This window comes from Rhynchophorus ferrugineus, unplaced genomic scaffold (genome assembly GCF_030347505.1).
Source record: "Rhynchophorus ferrugineus isolate W39M unplaced genomic scaffold, kcgeb_rfMv2 rfM7, whole genome shotgun sequence".
Classification (NCBI taxonomy): domain Eukaryota; kingdom Metazoa; phylum Arthropoda; class Insecta; order Coleoptera; family Curculionidae; genus Rhynchophorus; species Rhynchophorus ferrugineus.
The window spans coordinates 33,667,670-33,686,416 of record NW_027472586.1 but is presented as its reverse complement, the minus strand read 5'-3'; the positions used below and the strand labels follow the sequence as shown (position 1 = coordinate 33,686,416).

The following is an 18,747-nucleotide window of genomic DNA, read 5'->3' as shown; positions in this document are numbered from 1 at the left end:
GAGTGAAGCTATTTTTAAACGACTTCGAGAAAGCAGGAGGTTCTATGTTACAAAGATAATAATATAATTTTGTGACATAAACAATATTCTAAATAGATAAATAGGATTATTATGTACATGTATTATTTTAAAATGTCTTTTTTTGTGTTAAAAATCTAAGCTTGATTATTTTTTAATTTTTAATGAGTTCCTTGTTTATTTTTTAAAGCCATTTAAATTTTTTTGTTAAAATACTTTATTTTTTTTGTTTATTTTATTGTTATTGTATTTATTTAGGGTTCATACCAATCTTCTGTGTGTCGTTACATTGAACCAAAGAAACAAATAATTTTATGAATACATTCTTTATTGCTCTACTTCAGCCACAAACTCACAGCTATATATATAAACAATAATTAACTTTAAAATAACAAGAACATTGTTCAATATCAGTTATCAATAATCCATAAATAGTTTAGGTTATGCTCTTCAATTATATCGAGGAGCATAGTTACTGGCGGAAGCTAGATACATATCAACCTTGTATCTTATTCTGCACTGAACAATCTTCATGGTAATATAGTGGTAACAATTACATCCTCATCACACGATCTCTTTGGTACAATAATGTTTCTATTTACAATGACTCATTGTCTGTTGTCTATCTGCGAATACGCACCGTGTTTACATTGCTCACAATCACAAAATCCCGGTACATATACGGGATTTCGAACTATGGGTTTCGGAAAGATTGGGAAGAATGGATAAAAACTGAAGACTTCACTGGATATCATCGGTACAGTGGCCGTATGGAGTCCTGGGTATATGGGAGGTTTAGTTGGAAGTTTGGCGGAAGTAGACACCGGTTTGAACGCTGATGACGGTTCATCTTTGGTGCTACTTGAATCTGAGTCGTTTCCACAGCTGGATTTACTGGACGTGTTCATGTTGAAGTGCTCGATGGCTTTCAGAAGGTCATGATTGCATCTGAAATATTATAATTGATGAATATCCACCATATATCTGATCTTGATTGTTGTCTTACCGCTTAAGGACCAACTCCAATACCGTGCGTTTTTTATTAGGAAATAACTTGCTCAACATCTCCACTGATCCAGGACTGATGGCGATATCCGCTTTGTCTGGTTCTGGCACAGTTTTGTCTGTTGGAGGGGGTGCTTCACTTGGCTCTGTTTCCGGGGACGTCACCTGCATGCCGTAGATACGACCTGGAGGTAGATAGTCGTAGGTGGTACCGCTTTCAGCGGAAGCTAGGTGGAGGGCGATGGCGTCTTCGGCTGCTTGTTGACGTTTGAGTGCTACCTAATAACATAAAGTATATTTAAAAACGACATTTCATATAATGAGAAAATTTAAAAGAAGTTGCGCTATGCTGTGACATTATTATTTTAGTATTACTAATACCAGAACATTCTGCAATACTGCTTGCAATTAATCGTTAACAATGGTAAGACTTGGTGATGTTTGAAAGTCTGTGCCATCAAGATTAGCGTGTTGGTTAAAAACGACGCACTCTCCTGAACTGATATGAAGTGGCATTTATTTAGACGATTCTATATATGTTTTTGTTGAGATTTTATTTAGATTGATATATTTACTTTTTTTATTTTATTTTTTATAACTTCTTTATTAGATACGCTTAGTACAATCTTAATTATAAATTAATTTATTACTACTTTTCATTTGTACTTGGATTAATTCACAAGCAAGACGAGTGCGAGAAAATATATCAATATGTATTCCTCAATTATAAAATTATCATAACTTATAGATATAGTTTACACTAAAGGTATATACTTTATATAAGTTCGTATGGTTTGGTTCGCTTCAATCTCCTGACATCCTGCGCGCTGTCCAGCAGTTGTATTGCTTCCATGGTAGTTTGATTTAGTAATCTTCTTCCTTTTTTCAAGGCGAAATCTTGGATAACTTCCAAATCCATTTCCTCGTTGGTTACGTAGTGATAGGCATTGGTAATAAATCGAAGAACCTTGTTTTGACAGCGTTGGATGACTAGTTTATTTGAATTTTTAGTGGAACCCTATATTTGCACCCCATAGGTCCAAATTGACTTTATGACTGTCTTATAGATCAACCTCTTTGATTTTAGATCAAGTTGAGAGTATCTTTTGACTAACCAGTATAGTTGTTTTATTTTGGTTCTAATGTGTTTTGCTTTTTGTCTAATATGATGTTTCCAATTTAATCTACCGTCAAGATGGATTCCAAGGTATTTAGCTGATTCTGCTTGAGGAATCGGGCATCCATTGAGTGTTATAATTAAGTTATTATTATTTCATCGTAATGCAAAATTAACTTGGACATATTTGGAGCTATTAAGTTGAATTTTCCAATCTCTCTTCCATTTGTAGATTTTGCCACTTGTAGTTTTCTGTTGTCCTAGGCAGAGATATATCGTTTGCCATAATAATTGTGTCGTCAGCAAAGCTTCCAAGTAGTGTTTCTTTTGTTGTTGGAATGTCAGCAGTGTAGAGCAGATATAGGAAAGGTCCTAAGATGCTACCTTATGGAACTCCATTGGAAATATTTTTAAATGTTGAGAACGCTCCTTGGTGCGATACTGTCGGAAATAACAACAATCATTCTTAAAATAGTGTTCTCTTTATTCTTAAGTTGACATATTTTAAACTAAGAATATTGTATTTATTTTTACACTTTGGAAGAATAATGACACATAATTAATGCATAACGTGGAAGGCGTTGTACACTACCTCGGCAAATCTATATTCGATAAAATAATGTGCAGTCCATATGATGTACCAAAAGCAATTAACTAATACTGGATGCATTTGCGCGAAGTGTTTTAAAAAGGAGACAGACTATACAATGGTGCTGTAAGAGTTTCTAGCATTCTTAATGATATAGTTCGCACAGCAGAACCATATGGTTTGCGAATTAATAAAGAAAAGGCCAATATCCTGACAACTGACGGATCGCTTGCTATTTTGAATTTTAACAAAATGCGAGAACGAGAGTACACGATGATGATAAATGTACGAATCCCGAGTTGTCCAAAAATTGACCGTCCTTTAAAGCGTCTTTAAGGTTATGATTGGAACAAGTGATGAAGAGCCAGAATGAGCAATACCTGGACAATTCATGAGGTGTGTCTTAGACCCTTGGTTAGATTGTAATGTAGTAAAATGCTGTTATTTTGTGTGTTATCTGTCATTGTATTGATGTCACTCAATATTGGAGCCATTATTATTATATAGAGTTGCATTAGAAAATAATCGCTAATAATTTTATGATCCTCGCAATATACTACGCCGCATATAATACATATATAACTTTAATATTTAATATATTAACTTTTCCGCGATAATTGCTTGTTTTTTGAAATTTGGTGTGTTTTTTTTCTAATACAAAAAGTATGTGTATGTGACTCGACAAGTTGAAATTAAATAGTCAAAACTTATTATTATAATTCTTTAAACATCTTACGATAGTTCAGCGATATATAAGTTCTAAATAATATTTAGGTTACATTGGCGATTGAAACATGTGTTCTCTAAAGAGTTTTCCAGCAGGAGGTGAAATTATACGAACAGTTTGATATCGGTAACTTGAAATATTCCATATGCGAAGTTTAGTTTTGCGTTTGTCTTTTTTAGGATCAGTAATTAATTTGTTTTGTTTTATTTTAGAGTCTCCTTACCAACTAAGGTTTGTCTGCATTTTAACCTACAGTTTAACATGGGTTCCGAACTACGGTCCTTGGCACGACTGGCGAGTGATCAATTTTGAGATCATCCCAGAAGACATCCGGTCTTACCCAGCCTGGTTACTGGTGTAACTGGGTTCATTTTCCTTGTTGGATTTTGTACTTTCGTCTAAGGACAATCATAAATGTTACGGTAGGAGGACCGTCCTGTCGCTATTACTACAGCATCAACCAAGCCAGCCGGAAATTAAATTATTTGATATCTGGTAAAATTATGTTACGACATTAACTAGAGCGCATTGGTTTAGCAATAGACTTTCTCCGAAAATTTCATGATACTTGATTTTAATGATTTATTCAAGGTCTGAATATATTCTAATACTTAAGCTCTATTACAGTACCTTTTATTGTATTTTATAGTTATGAAATTAACAAGCAATTATGGGTACTGGCGTTTATAAATAGGATATACCATTGTTTTGTTTTTGAGCGTAATAGTAGCTGGCGATGAACAATATTTTGATAATATTTTCTAGCATGTAAAACTATTCCCGTCACTAAAACAATGATAATTTATAGTATTTATAAGTGTAATTTTACACAGTGCAGGTAAAGAATAAGTTCTTGATGCCCCTGATATCCCTAAGGAATTCTTTATTTTCAAGTTCACAGTTTTCGAATATATTCGTGAAAGTGTTGATTTGGATCTGAATTTATTATAGGTTAGTATACCCTTGCATCTTTTTAATACAAAGTAAAAATGAAGCTTAACAAATGGGATGTATTCAGAAAGATGTTTCAATACCATTCATGGTCTCATGAATCGTTCATGACATTATTATTCATTGGCAATCGATCTGCAAGGACAATAAACCTATTGTTGACCAGTGTTATGATATTCTAAAACCAATTAAGTCACTAATGCTGTAAATATTTTAAAAATATTTTGTCTCTATGTTTTCATAGTCATGAAAAATCTAGTATGACAAAAAACTAAAACTGGCGTATCCACCATATTATAAGAAGATATTCGATTGCTATTCAAATAGATTTAGAAAACATTACGTGGCCCTGCATTCATTTGAAATACGATCCGGCGACATCTTGAAGAGATTTAATCGATATTCCATTAATGGAGTGTACAAGTCAAACAACCCCTATCGACGATTTTATTTGTTTTCGATTATGTATCGGTGTTTATTTAATAATAACATTAATATTGTATTACATTTGATCGAGATTCGTTAATTGAAAGCGTTCCAGGGAACTATTTGATAAAAACATTCAGAAAAAATCATTCGTGTTCATTAATTAATATGTCACAGAAATATGTGTTTAATTTTTATTGTCTATTTCAAAGTTTAGAGTTGTATAGCTTATAGATCGTGGAAGTTATCTTGCATTGATATATATGTTCCGGTAGCTTTGGCAAATTATATTATTTTTGATTTCATTGTTGATGATGAATGTGAAGTAGGTTTTCATGTGAGTGGGATAAATACGTCTCTATGTATTTCCAGAGATTCAAAATTAGACTACTTAAGCTAATGATCAGATTAAACACTTATATATTATATAAGTTTGTGTGGTTCAATCTTCTGATTTCTTGCGTGTTGTCCTGTGGATGTGTGCCTACTATATTGCTTTGATTTAGCAACCTTATTTAATGTTGTACATTTCTTTGAATTTGATTCTGATTTGCTCTGCTTATTGTTTAACGTGATCATGGCCATTTAACCTGCAATCGATGATGATGCCGAGGTATTTGGCTGATTCTGCTGCTGCGGACATCCGCCAAGTTGTATAAGGTTTCTTATCACGTTGATGCAATACAAAATTGATATGGACAAATTTAGAGATATTATTACATTTGTGGATCTTATTGACTGCCACTTGTTCTTTTTCTATAGCCATAGGCAGATATATTGTCGGCAAATGTTCCAAGGACTGTTTCTTTTGTTGTTGGGAAATCAGCAGTATAAAACAGATACAGAAATTGTCCCAATACGCGGGCCCTGGGGAGCTTCACCCTTAAGAGGTTTAATTGCAGAAAATGCCGAAATGCAAAACTCTTTCGAAAATATATGATTCTAGCAATTAACAACAGCTCCATAGTAAAACAATTGACATTTTGTGGATTAGTCCTAAATATCATACCTGGTCAAAACTATGTAAGATGTCTGAAAATTTTTCAGGACGGCATTTCTTTTTTTAAGTGCCTTTTCAATAGCCACTTTTACTTTATCTACTTCGTCGATTGTTGAGTGGCGATTTCGAAGTACTAGAAATCTGATATTTTTATAAGTGTTTAGCTAAATGGTCCTATAAGATCCGAGTTGTTCTGTCGGTTTACCAAGTTTTTAAGTATAATAATTTGTGCCACCTTAAAACATCCTGGAACCCGCTTCAGTCTCAGACTCAGGAATTCAAAATATAGGTCAACGTGATAATGGCTCTTCTTGGCAATTTTTAAAATAATCCTAGTGAAATATCATCAACTCCATGAGCCTTTTTAGAATTGAGGCAGTTGTCAATTTCCCTGCCACTAGAGACACTTTTACTAGAAAAGATTTAAAGTTCTTTAGATTAAAAATGAATTAATTAGTTATTTTAACTTTTGGGCAAACTAGATTTAAATATGTTATAGAAGGTATCCAGTTTAAAAGAGAAAACATTAGTTTTCTTTGCGCTTATATTTACAATCGCATCCTCTCACACAGTGCTCTCACACAATGTATTCTGATATTTTTTTCGCAATTATTGAAAAATAAGTTCTTTCCTATCTTTTTCGTAATATGGTGATACTATGTCAAAAGAACGATGGTGGTTTGGCAGTCATTCGGTTTTAGTGCCTCGTAATGCACTGGAACTTGTTGAACCCATCATATTTATATTAAGACATTATTGCCACATTAATGGCGAAAATATTATACTCTGCTTCGGTCTTGATGTGGATGGCTCTATTAAGCTAATTCAAAATATTTTTCATTTAGTATAGTCGTTGTAAATCCACTTCAGTTTGTCAGTTACAATACACCAACACGAACATTTTCTTATTTGACTGATAATGATGACTGGTAACCATTTTCTTTCCTCTTTCTCATTACATGTAAAAGTCTGGATTCATCAACAAAGAGAACTTTCTTTTATACACACTCTTTTGGTCTTCTACGCCGTTTTTCATTAACATTATGCGTTGAATTATTAGCGCCTGTTTACATTACATTACACAATAATACCATATGGGTAACAGTAATTTTATGGGAGAAATGTAAAAATCATGGAATTCAACACTTATATTAGGTTATTTAATAGTTGTAAATATTGAAGTTGTGCATTTAAAAAAAAATATATCGCTGATTAAAATATGTGCAAGCATTATGTGTCTTGGAAAGTAAACTAGTTTTTGGTTGAGTTAACAAGGCCGATTCGTTAAATAAACAAATATTTAGTTTGAAACCTAATTTATAAGTACTTTACTTGAAAGTATTTCATTTTAAACTCGAAAGGAATTAGTTTCATTATTAGCTTAATTTTGCTGAAAGCTGTTTAGCTATAAATTATGTCTATATGTTAGAGTAGCCAATTTACTTGGAATACGTAAAGGATAATAATTATATACCATTCTGAAGAAGCACATGCTATTGGTATATTTTGCAATGGTTAAGTAAGATATAAAGTGAAAACATTAACAGATGTTACACATGTTTAATTAAAAATAATAAGAGCAGAAGGGCCTTATAGCCTTCTATATCGCAATCAAAACAACATAATTAGACCTTGAATAGGTTCTGTTTACTAACAATAAATAATTGTCTTAAATTCTATTAGAACCCTAAAATATATTTAATTACATCAATAAAGTCGTAAGAAAACTTTTAATTACTAAAATCCCACCAAAAGGTGTCTTTATCTTTGCTTTGTTTTAATTATTCATCTACGTATTTCGCACTTCTTTAGCATTTATCATACAGTATTATATTATTTCATACAGTATCATTCGAATAGCAATTGAATATTTGTCACTTCTTTGTCTTGGTTATGCAATGGGATATGTAATCTTTGTGATAGTAATTTTCCATTTGCAGGTTGCAGCTATTGATATCAAAATCACTACATTTAAGCCGTTGATATCAAATTCGAAAACTGAGAGATGAAGAATCATAGGATTCCACATACCAAGTAAAAAGTAACGCTAATCTGAGCGGTACACTTTCAATTATGTAAATTATAAACAATACAAATAATTGAATGTAAAATATAACTCATAGCAATGGTACAAATATTAGAACTGATTAAAATTAAAATCACATTTTCCAGTGCAAATCATGAAAGTCCAAAAAGTAACATAATCATTACGACCAACAAATATTTTTTATTGTTAAGTGGCCAATAAGTCTAATTTAACATTGGTGTGGTTATATCTAAGCTTAGGAAAAGAGTAATTTCAATTTTTTTCCAATAGATGTTTTAAAGTCGCATATCTTTAGTAATACTTATTTAATGTGCCATATTATGGTGCGTTTGAAAACTGTAATCCATAAAACAATTTACATGAAAGTTGGCTTGGTTGGCACCGTGGTAAAGGCGACAGGATGGTCCTCCTGCTGTTGAGATAGTCGAGGGTTCGAAAGCTGCTGGGTCATGGCCTTAAATTTGTGTTTGTGATTGTCCTAGAAAAGAGTGTAAAATCTGACAAGGAAAATGATCCCAGTCACGCCAGTAACCAGGCTAGGTAAGACCGGATGTCTTCTGGGATGATTTCTAAATTGGTCACTCGCCAGTCGGTAGGCTTAATGCCGAGGACCGCGGTCCGGAACCCACGTTAAACAGGACAGGATGGTCCTCCTGCCGTTGCGATAGTCGAGGGTTCGAAAGCTGCTAGGGCATGGCCGTAAATTTGTGTTTGTGGTTGTATAATATTTGTGGTTATGTTTAGGCAAGAATGCAAAATCCGACAAGGAAAATTCACGCCAGTAACCAGACCCATTTGATTTCCGAAATCCAATTATGGAGTACTTCTAGCAAATCTACCACTATGGACTATATCACTCAACGGTTCTTTACTCGATGTTATACGGTCGATGCTCAGTACTATGCCTCTAACGAAGTAATACATCCCAGTATATCCATCCATAATAAATAACAATATACGTAATACAAAGTGTTAGCCTTATATATTGCGAAATAGTGTTAATACAGTTTAATGGACTTGCCAGTCAGCTAAATGTGTGTGATAACGGAGATGTGGGTAGACTAAAACGTTTAGTACCATCTGATATATAATTTTAGAGCAAGATTTAAATTAAGATATTTTAAAATGACAATCACTTACTGATGTAATCTTCTAAATGTCATGTATGTAATAATTATCTTAAGAATTACTTATTGGGCAGATTGTCAAACCACTAAGTAAAAAGTAAAAAAGGTCTGTTCAAATATGACCATAACATAAATTTAACTGTATATTGCCAAAGATTAATGTAATTTCAAAAAACGGCTAGAATTAATCATTAGGCGAGAAGTTCTTTTCCATTAATCAATGATCTTATTGGTGTCAAGCCAGCCTTATCGGATGGTTATGTAAATATCATTAGTTTGTTTTTTTTTCAAGAGGTTCTACAGTTTCTACAAAATTGCCAGAAATATATGAAATAAAGCGACGCATGTGTTATTGGCAGATGCTTGAAATTGATTTGAAAAATTCGATTTGAAATTCATGCAAAAGGTCAAATTTACTTATTCCTTAAACGAATACTGTTATGTTTAAATTTTACCTGTGCCGCCATGATGCGTTGTCTCTCCTTGATGAGTCCACATTTTGCGCAGTTGCAATTTTTGTAAATACATTGTTTCTTGTGTCCTCTCAGCGTTGATATCATACCATGATTGCGGCATCTCGCACATTTTGGCACTCGAGCAGACCTACTGTTGCTCAACATAACTGTAAAATATAATATTGTTGAAATATTTATATCTATGTACATATTTTACTAATTATATCGAATTACGTCTCGAATAACAAAAACTATATCGAAAAAACCAATGCGAATTTAACATGTACTAAGTACTTAATGTTATATAAATATTATAAGGTATAAAGAGCGGTAGCTTAAAAAGCATTGAAAGTTATAAGGGTATTAAAGTGTTGACCAATGTGAACATATCTTTTTAGTTCGTACATAAAATATTATTACTGGTGACTATCCAATGCAGATTTTTTTTCTCTTTTCTCATTCAAGCAGCATGTTACAAATTTCGTTTGTCTCGTTTGTTAATTTCTAAGCTATTTAGGCGTTTACGTACTACTGGATTATCGCTATGGATCTACTATTGCTTTAGATCGCTGGTTCTTGTTTACTCAGCAGATTATATTTTGGATCCCGGTATATAATAGTGAACAACCATTGTTGCACATGGTTACATAATCTAATATAATAGATGATCATATGTATTTTGATCAGATTGGTGAAAATGTGAAGCATCAATGTGGACAAATGAAACATCAGATGGTTATTCAGTGTATACAGGCTCTAATCATGGAACTCGTTAATTATTTTTGTTGTTTGATTTGGAAAAATCTCTTGGTTTTAATATATTTTTAATATATCATTTACAAGGAATGACCTGATGAGTATTAAAAATTGAATGGCAATGAATTATAATAATTATGGGATAAAAACTCAGCTCATACTCCCAAAGTACTTTTAAATGGTAGATTAAAAGGAGCTGATAAATTAACTGTTTCTAGAAACTTAGACAGAATGACGCTGTTACTGCAGATGTCAACCCATGTCAATTGACGACAACCAATCTCAATAACATGTTGTCACAAAATAAACTAGCAATAGCGAGTAACAGACACCCCATACTCTTACATGACAACGCTCCGACCAACGTTGCATGAATAATGAAGGAAACGTTGCAGTCTTCGTGGGAAGTTCTTCGCATCCAGAGTACTCACCAGACATAGTGCCTTCTGATGTTACGACTTGTTAAGATGAATGCAACACGGATTGGTTGGCACATAGTTTTCTGAAAACTCAGGCCATCATTTTTCATAAGAAGCGTTACGCTCTGCACGTCTCGCAACTTAAGATCGACACCCTAACAATTCCATGGATGGATAACGTCAAGTACCTAGGTCTCCGTTTTGACCGACGGTTCGGTTGGCATTCCCAAATCCGGAAAGGTTCGGGGATAGTAAACCTGCCATCTTCTCTGATCTGCCCTTCTAGTAGACTTCCAATCTCCATCAAATGCTTATTTTACAAGATGTTAGTTGTTAGTACTCTTCTATGGATCCAATGTCTACTTCAAGTTTGTTGCACCCAACCAGGTGAAGCGGCTTCAAGTTTTCCAAAATAAGCCCATTAGCAGTTTCTTAAACGCTCTATGATTTGTTAGAAATAATCATATTCTCAACAACCTTCCACGAACGACAACTCAGCTCAAGTTCTTCTGAAAACGCGCCTGTTCGCGTTGGCACCGCTAATCGCCTTTTTCCGGGTTGAAACGACCTTATCCGTCGCTGCAGTTATAACCTTTTCACCTATATGACAGCACCCAGTCGTATCTTCTTTCGCCGTGTCTTCGTGTCCATTAACGGCTGTCCGGTTAGCGGGTGCCATATCCCCAAATTTAATGCAACAGCAATAACGATCGACAAAGGTTAACTCTGAGGCGGTTTCGGTTTAGCGTATTGGTAAGACTAGAGGCACACATAACCCGGTCCAACTTCTCACTCCAGGAAAAAAAAAGCACACGGTTTCGAAATGTTGAGGAAATGGGAACATAGATCGATTATTGGACCACTGCTAAATGAACAGGGCACCGCTATATTGTCAGAAAGGTGGTAAAAAGTAAAATATTTAATTCATAATCTTATAATGAAGATAATTAAGTTCCTTGTAACAGTTGTGAATATATTGTTAAATAATAAGTTGCTTAACAAGTGTCAAATAATCGGCATTTCACTGATTATTGTTTCATTTTTTAGTTTGTTAAAGTGCTATCTAGAGAGACTTATAAAACACCTTCAGGCATCTCATTAGACTTTGTGGAATTAGTTTGAATGCAATTTTAGGTTTCAAAATGCTATGGAACGAATCAGTATGACTGAATCAGTGACCCTGAATCAAAATAAATAAGATAAATAATGTGATGAATCCGATACACCGGCTACGAAGCTAACATATATATGTTCCAAAGTTCCAGTTAGTTCATTTCAAGATGTTAGCATTAGTTTTTCGGTATAGAAGAAAAAATTTCTTCGTAGAAAAAGAAATTCGGTTTATAATTGCATTATCGTTATTCACCAGCTGAAAGTATGATATCTTAGTGTGATTATAAGTCTGATTGTCCATATATGTCAAAAAATTATTAGAACAAAGTCATTATCATTGAACAAACATATAACAGCAGTTAAGATATGCTTCTATATGTCGATTTATAGATGGAAACTATGGATTAAAATACCTTAGTAGTATAACGTGGGGCAAAAGTCCCGCTGCTATTTTGATTGCCTGTCACTGTGCTCAAAGAAAAGATAAGTAAGTTTGGTTTCCATAAAAAGTTAGCTTCGTCTTTACATTATTTCTCATTATTATTGAAAAATTTTATTGGCTAAATGGTGACCGAGATTCGCTATGCAACTTTCGGCTCCTCTAAAGACATTTTTTATGATATTCTACAAGATCTGAGGATGAATATCATGACGAATATTTTCTTTAAGATGTTGAATCGTTTAACTTTTCATTTTAAAAAACCCCATAAGAGAGTGTAAGTCTAGTGCTGTTAAATCCGGAGATCTAGCTGGTCATGCTACCGCTCAGCAGTAACAGTAACTGCAACACTGGTCATTTTCAAAAAAAAAGGAACCAATGATATTTCCAGTATAAATAATGTTTCATAAATTAATTGAAGATTCTGTGTTCCCCAAAACCGACTATTCTGTTTATTGACGTGGCCACTGGGAAGAAAAAGGGCTTCATGGTTCATTATCAATTTAGATGAACTGGGAACCACGTCTCCAAATTAATGTTTCTGGAGACTCTGCAATACTATCGCGCATCAGAGCCACATTTTCAGCTTTACGAGATGGTAACGTATTGTCGAAAATTCGCATGTAAACGATAAAGTGTGGTTTTGTGAGGCACTGGACGATTAGGATATTTTTGACGCGATTTCCACTGAGTGGCAATAATGGAACAATTATTTTCAATAAATATTGTCACTAAATCTGCTCGTTCTTGTGGTGTATATTTATCCATAATAAAATTTGGAATTCTACACAACACAGTGGTTAAAGCGAAACTGAGCTAAACGTCACATAACCAAGATGGCACGCAATCAAATTGGTAGAGGACCCCACCTGTTATAAATTGAAACTCGCATTTTTTACAATATGTGTCGGTAGCAATAATGGGTCAAAATATATATATATATATATATATATATATATATATATATATATATATAATCTCAAAGAAAATATTATCTGGGACTCATAATAGAGACAGTGTATGATGATTAGTATGTTAATAAGACATTGTAGCGTAATTATTCCATGGATTTAAGTCAAGTGATCTCCGTGTGTAAAGACGTTTGAATACGTGGAATTAGAAGAGCTCATGGACGAGAATTATTGCTAAATTCAGCATTTAAATTGTTAGTAATTAAATAGCAAATACCGTTTTTTAACAGATGTCGCTAAGCTTAAATATGCAATGTTATGACTTGACACATACGTCATTTTATTCTACTGACATTAAGTTTCAGAGCTATACAGGTTATATTTTGCAAAAGTAGCATCGTCATAGATTCATATCTCTTTAAAAATGTTAAAAAGTTTCGTGCCTGAAGACTATTTGTGGTGCGTATTACTTTTTTTTTAATTAAAAGTCTCAAAAGTTTGTGTGCTTCCAAAAATTCAAAAAGTACCACTTTTCGATATTCAAGGTAAAGAACTTTCTAGTAGAACGAAAAAATGTGGGGATATGAGACTGCAAGAGTTATTGATGAAAACCCAAACCAAACTCAAAAACAATCGGCATTAGAAGAAGTGTTAAATGTCACCGAAGAAACGATTAGCGACCAATTACGAGCAATGAGGAAAATCCAAAATATTGGAAGATGGGTGCCACATCAATTAGCACACAAACACCACATCAAGCAAATGGATAATTGTCTGTGGTTTCAACACCTTGTAAAACAGTTAGTAGTGATCGCTACCGACAACAAATGGTCAAAAACATCTATAATGTGCCCGAAGACATGTTAAAGTGATTTTACAGCACATATAACGCACCGTCTTATAAAGCAAGACCGGTTAAGGAATCATCGAAAGCACTTGGATGGGACATAGTATAGCAGTCGTCGTATTTTCCATACCTTGCCCCGTCCGACTATCAATTTTTCGCATTAATGGGACACGCGCTGGCAGAGCAGCACTTCGCCAATTTCGAAAAAGTTAGAAAATGGCTCGATGAATAGTTTTTCTCAAAGGACAAATAGTTCTATTGATGTATTTTAAGATGTATAGAATCAAATGGCCATTACCCTGAATGAATACATTTTTCCATTCTCTTGAAAATTATATAGTATTTGTCCGAAACAAACGGTAATGACTTTCCGGTACACCTAGTGTGTGTTTGAGGTGGGCCTTAGAAGAAAAACGACTGCTATTTTCGGGTTTCGGTGAATGGAGGTAAGACGAAATGACCGTTATTTATTGACTATATAAAAAATGTGAAAAATACAATTAGATTGTAGCGACCTTCAGATGTTTCGAATTTTCCCGCAATTCTCAGCAGCCCACAGATCTACCCGAGGCGTTGCACATACCTGAAGTTAGCACCCACGGTGAGGTGGCAACAAGGGGTACTGACAGAGGGTACGACGTGGCAACCTCGGGTGGAAAAGCTAGCGGATGACGCGACGCCTGGAAGGTTAGGTTTTTCCGTTCCCGACTCTAACAAAAAAGTGATCAGACGTGCCACTGTTCGTAACACCTGAAGGTAACCCTGCCACGTGCATTTCTTTCTGTTTTTATATTCTTATAGTGGGTTAGTGTTTAGTGTTAATATATTGTTTATTATTTAATAACCGTTCGTCTAAAAATAAATATTCCTTCTGCATATAATTAGACTTCATTTGTACCGAAATAAATCGCCGAATATTATTGTCTTTATCTAACCGCACCCGTACTCCAAAAGATAAAACGGATGGCAGCGGTGTTACCTGGAGACGAGGGTTGGGCAGTCGATGGTGGCACGTCTAAACCAAACGATGGTCGAGCACTCAATGAATGGAAATACCCTACAATCACTTCCAGATAAACGTCTCGGGGTTGCCAGCTATTCGTTATCGGGTTCTAGTTGGCGCTGCTGGCACCCCGCCCGTGTTCAACATCTGGGATTATATTTCTGGGTATTTTGTAGACCGTTATTCCACGATGTAAAATTCGACATGCCTCAAGGTCGCTACACTATATTGATGGCATCACATACATCATGCTGCTTCAAGAGGTTAAAAGTTATTTTGGAATACTAAAATGGACCATACTACCTCACATGTTCTATTCTCCAGACATTTTTCGGATTTTATCTATTCCAGCAAATAGTGTCTTCTTTAAATGATATCAAAGATTAGGTCGACTGATGGGTGGCCCTCCGCACTCCAAAGTACTCTCTATTAGTACAACCCTAACAGAATCCGCCCTTTACAGAAAAGGTGGTTCAGGGGTTTGGGGAATCTTGGATATTATTTACTCGAATGAATATGTAATAGATTTCGTGTAATAAAGCTTTAACATTTGAAAAATTACGGTGGTTTCTATTTGTACTCCTAATATGGTAACTATAATGAACGTATTGAATTACGGGAGATTATATTTCTCCTATCGAACTTTAGGGTAAATGATGTGGCTCGGTGAATGGAGGTAAAACGAAATGAAACAGTGGTGTTTACATTATGTGATCGTTATTTATTGGCTATATAAAAATGTGAAAAATACAAATGATAAAACGGATGGCAGCGGAGTTACCTGTTGACGAGGCTTGGGCAGTCGATGATGGCACGTCTAAACCGAACGAGGGTTGAGCACTGAATGACCGAAATACCCTTCAATCACATCCCAGATAAACGTCTCGGGGTTGCCGTCAGCTATTCGTTATCGGGTTCTAGTTGGCGCTGCTGGCACCCCTCCCGTGTTCAACATCTGGGATTATATTTCTGGGTATTTTGTAGACCGTTATTCCACGATGTAAAATTCGACATGCCTCAAGGTCGCTACACTATATTGAAGCAATCACATACATCATGCTGCTTCAAGAGGTTAAAAGATATTTTGAAATACCAAAATGGACCATACTATCTCACATGTTCTATTCTCCAGACATTTTTCGGATTTTATCTATTCCAGCAAATAGTGTCTTCTTTTAAGTAAGTCTTCTTTAAAAGATATCAAAGATTAGGTCGATTGATGGATGGCTCACCGCACTCCAAAGTACTCTATATTACTACAACCCTAAAAGAATTCTCCCTTTACAGAAAAGGGGGTTCAGGGGTTTGGGGAATCTTGGATATTATATACTCGAATAAATATGTAATAGATTTCATGTAATAAAGCTTTAAAATTTGAAAAATTACGGTGGTTTTTTATTTGTACTCCTAATATGGTAACTATAATGAACGTATTGAATTAACGGAGAGATATTATGATTATAGAACAATAATATTTAGTGAATATGTAAGATTACGATAGTTTTTCAACTGATAATGTGCCTGGAATTGTTTATCTGCTTTCAATTATTTTTCTATGAATGTTATTCATGATAAGCCTAACTAGTTTAAATGCTAGATTGTATAACACCAATCCAATAGTATTCAAGGATGATAAACTCACCTGCTACGCAATCGAAACACTGAACCACCAAGTTAAACTCGATTCATAATACTATTTCACACTCGAACTCGTCAAATATCTCTCACCAAAAACCGATAAATAGCCTGTATCAGACGTCAACTGACACAACCGTCTAGAAACGATTTTTAAGAATCAGATAATAACGAGAAAAAAGAGGACCGACACCAGATACAGTATCTCCGGACCAACTGATATCGTGGTGGGTCGAGGGTTGCCCCGCCCTTCGCGCCTTCTCTGCCAATGGTCTTGGACAGCGGAAAACGGAGCCACGCCTCCCCCGGAACACTCGAGGCATTCTAGATGACGGACGAGGCGGTCTAAAAGGTTTTTCCGTTCGGATTTCGCTCTGTCGCTACTTGTAAATGTTTGGACAGATACAAACCCAGACCCGGTGCCTGTATATTTTCGCTGTTGACGTACGAGTCGGCTCGGACGTGTTTATCCGTTCGCGATTTTAATCTAAAAGCGTCCGAAGCTTTTTGTAAATAAATAGTTGGAAATGGTCCACTTCTACGGTTAAAGATAGTTTGTTGTTGACTACTGATGCAGATGTAGTAAAGCAGCTTATAAGCAATATCATTTCATAGCGAGTGCTGTGACTATGGAATGATTTGAAAGATGCTAGGTTAAAGTTAGCTTTAAGCTTTATTTTTATTAGCTGGTATTTTATTGAAATTTACTATGGAATGTATAGCTTAGTTTTAGAAGCCAGCGTTATGTACGAATATTCTGTATTTCAGGTACCCTCATAATTAGCGTTGAGAACTATCTACTGCAAACAGTCGAGACAGTCGATAGTAGCAAAACAGTGGAAACAGTCAATAGTCAAAAAACTAGTAATTACTGTTTTCTGTCAAATGCACGGTTCGACTGTTTTTTTTTACTCGTGATGTCAGACGAGGATGTACGAATGAATCCTGAATAAATTGTGAGAGAGGAAATGACGGAGATAATTGCTTGGGGCAGTTAATTTTATATATGCTTATATATTTCAACAGTAATATAAGCCAGACAGAGATGTACATATTCCTTCACGTACTATCTTTAAAAAATAAAAGGGAAAAATAGTTGCGGAATACTATTAACATGCAATTTATAATTTAATTTTAAACGAACTATGTACTCCACAAATGTTTTATTTTATTTTAATGTGCTAATTACTATTTTTAAATAATATACTATAATATATACACAATAAAATTTAAACAAAACCTAAAAACTAAAAATGTACAATAACCATAAATACTATATAAAAATTAAACATATACATAATCATAGAAAAAAAAACTAATCGATGACATAATTAAAAATGATCTGAATGAAATGATATAATTGCTTTATTTATTAACTAGCGACCCGCCCCGGCTTCGCACGGGTGCAATGCTGATACTAAATTAAATACACTACAGAAAAAATATGAACGTTGTATATAAAAACATAGCGGCCCGCTCCGACTTTGCACGGGCATAAAATATATATGCCTATGTCACTCAATGAAAACATGATTAAAATCGATCCAGTATTTTTGGTCCATTCATTACTGCCCTTGGCCTGCACGCATTAAATTTGGAGTAAAACAATTCCTCTTCCCCTATACTTACTATGAAGATTTCCTGCTATCTTTGGAATATCTAAAGTCATATAATTTTTATTACATTACACATTTTTAAACGCAAATTTTAAATTTGTAATATCTCCGAAAATATTTGTTTAATTTACATGCTGTAAGGAACCATATTGATCTATATTAATTGCACACTGTATTTAAGGTACCTAATTCGATAAGGATTAATGCCGTATTGCTTAAAATAGCTTCGTAAATAAGCCATTTTCTCACGTAAAAAGTAAACAATAAAAATGGTTAATGTGGGTTATCCCTAAAAGATAAACATATACCATCGCGGACTTTTTTTAAAACCTTTTTATGGAGTACATTACTGTAGTACATTAATTTGATCTAACTCGTAGGGTTAGGCAGCGTTTTTGCTAATTGCTAAATAAGCCTAAAAAAATAGGTTAATTTACGGCATCACGTTAGAAACCTCTAAAATTAGCAATGTTGCCTTAGTATATTATGCATGTATTATACATATAAACCTTCCTCTTGAATCACTCTATCTATTGAAAAAAACCG

General features: G+C 34.4%; 1 protein-coding gene across 1 annotated transcript; it reads right to left on the bottom strand.

Annotated features, from left to right (window-relative positions):
- Nucleotides 1-328: 328 nt before the first annotated feature.
- LOC143200080 (doublesex- and mab-3-related transcription factor dmd-4) lies at nt 329-16,892 on the bottom strand. Its single transcript, XM_076410346.1, has 4 exons — nt 16,593-16,892; nt 9,463-9,629; nt 1,025-1,302; nt 329-966 (listed from the first exon to the last, which is right to left on the bottom strand). Exons 2-4 carry the CDS (start codon nt 9,625-9,627, stop codon nt 627-629), a joined length of 783 nt encoding a protein of 260 aa, XP_076266461.1. The 5' UTR covers nt 9,628-9,629; nt 16,593-16,892; the 3' UTR covers nt 329-626.
- Nucleotides 16,893-18,747: the final 1,855 nt, after the last annotated feature.

Excerpts from the sequence above, each read along its gene's own strand:
- LOC143200080 (XM_076410346.1), bottom strand. The coding sequence starts at position 9,627 with ATGTTGAGCAACAGTAGGTCTGCTCGAGTGCCAAAATGTGCGAGATGC. Across the intron at positions 1,303-9,462 it reads AACGCATCATGGCGGCACAG|GTAGCACTCAAACGTCAACA; the intron begins GTAAAATTTAAA and ends TTATGTTATTAG. Across the intron at positions 967-1,024 it reads TTGGAGTTGGTCCTTAAGCG|ATGCAATCATGACCTTCTGA; the intron begins GTAAGACAACAA and ends ATAATATTTCAG.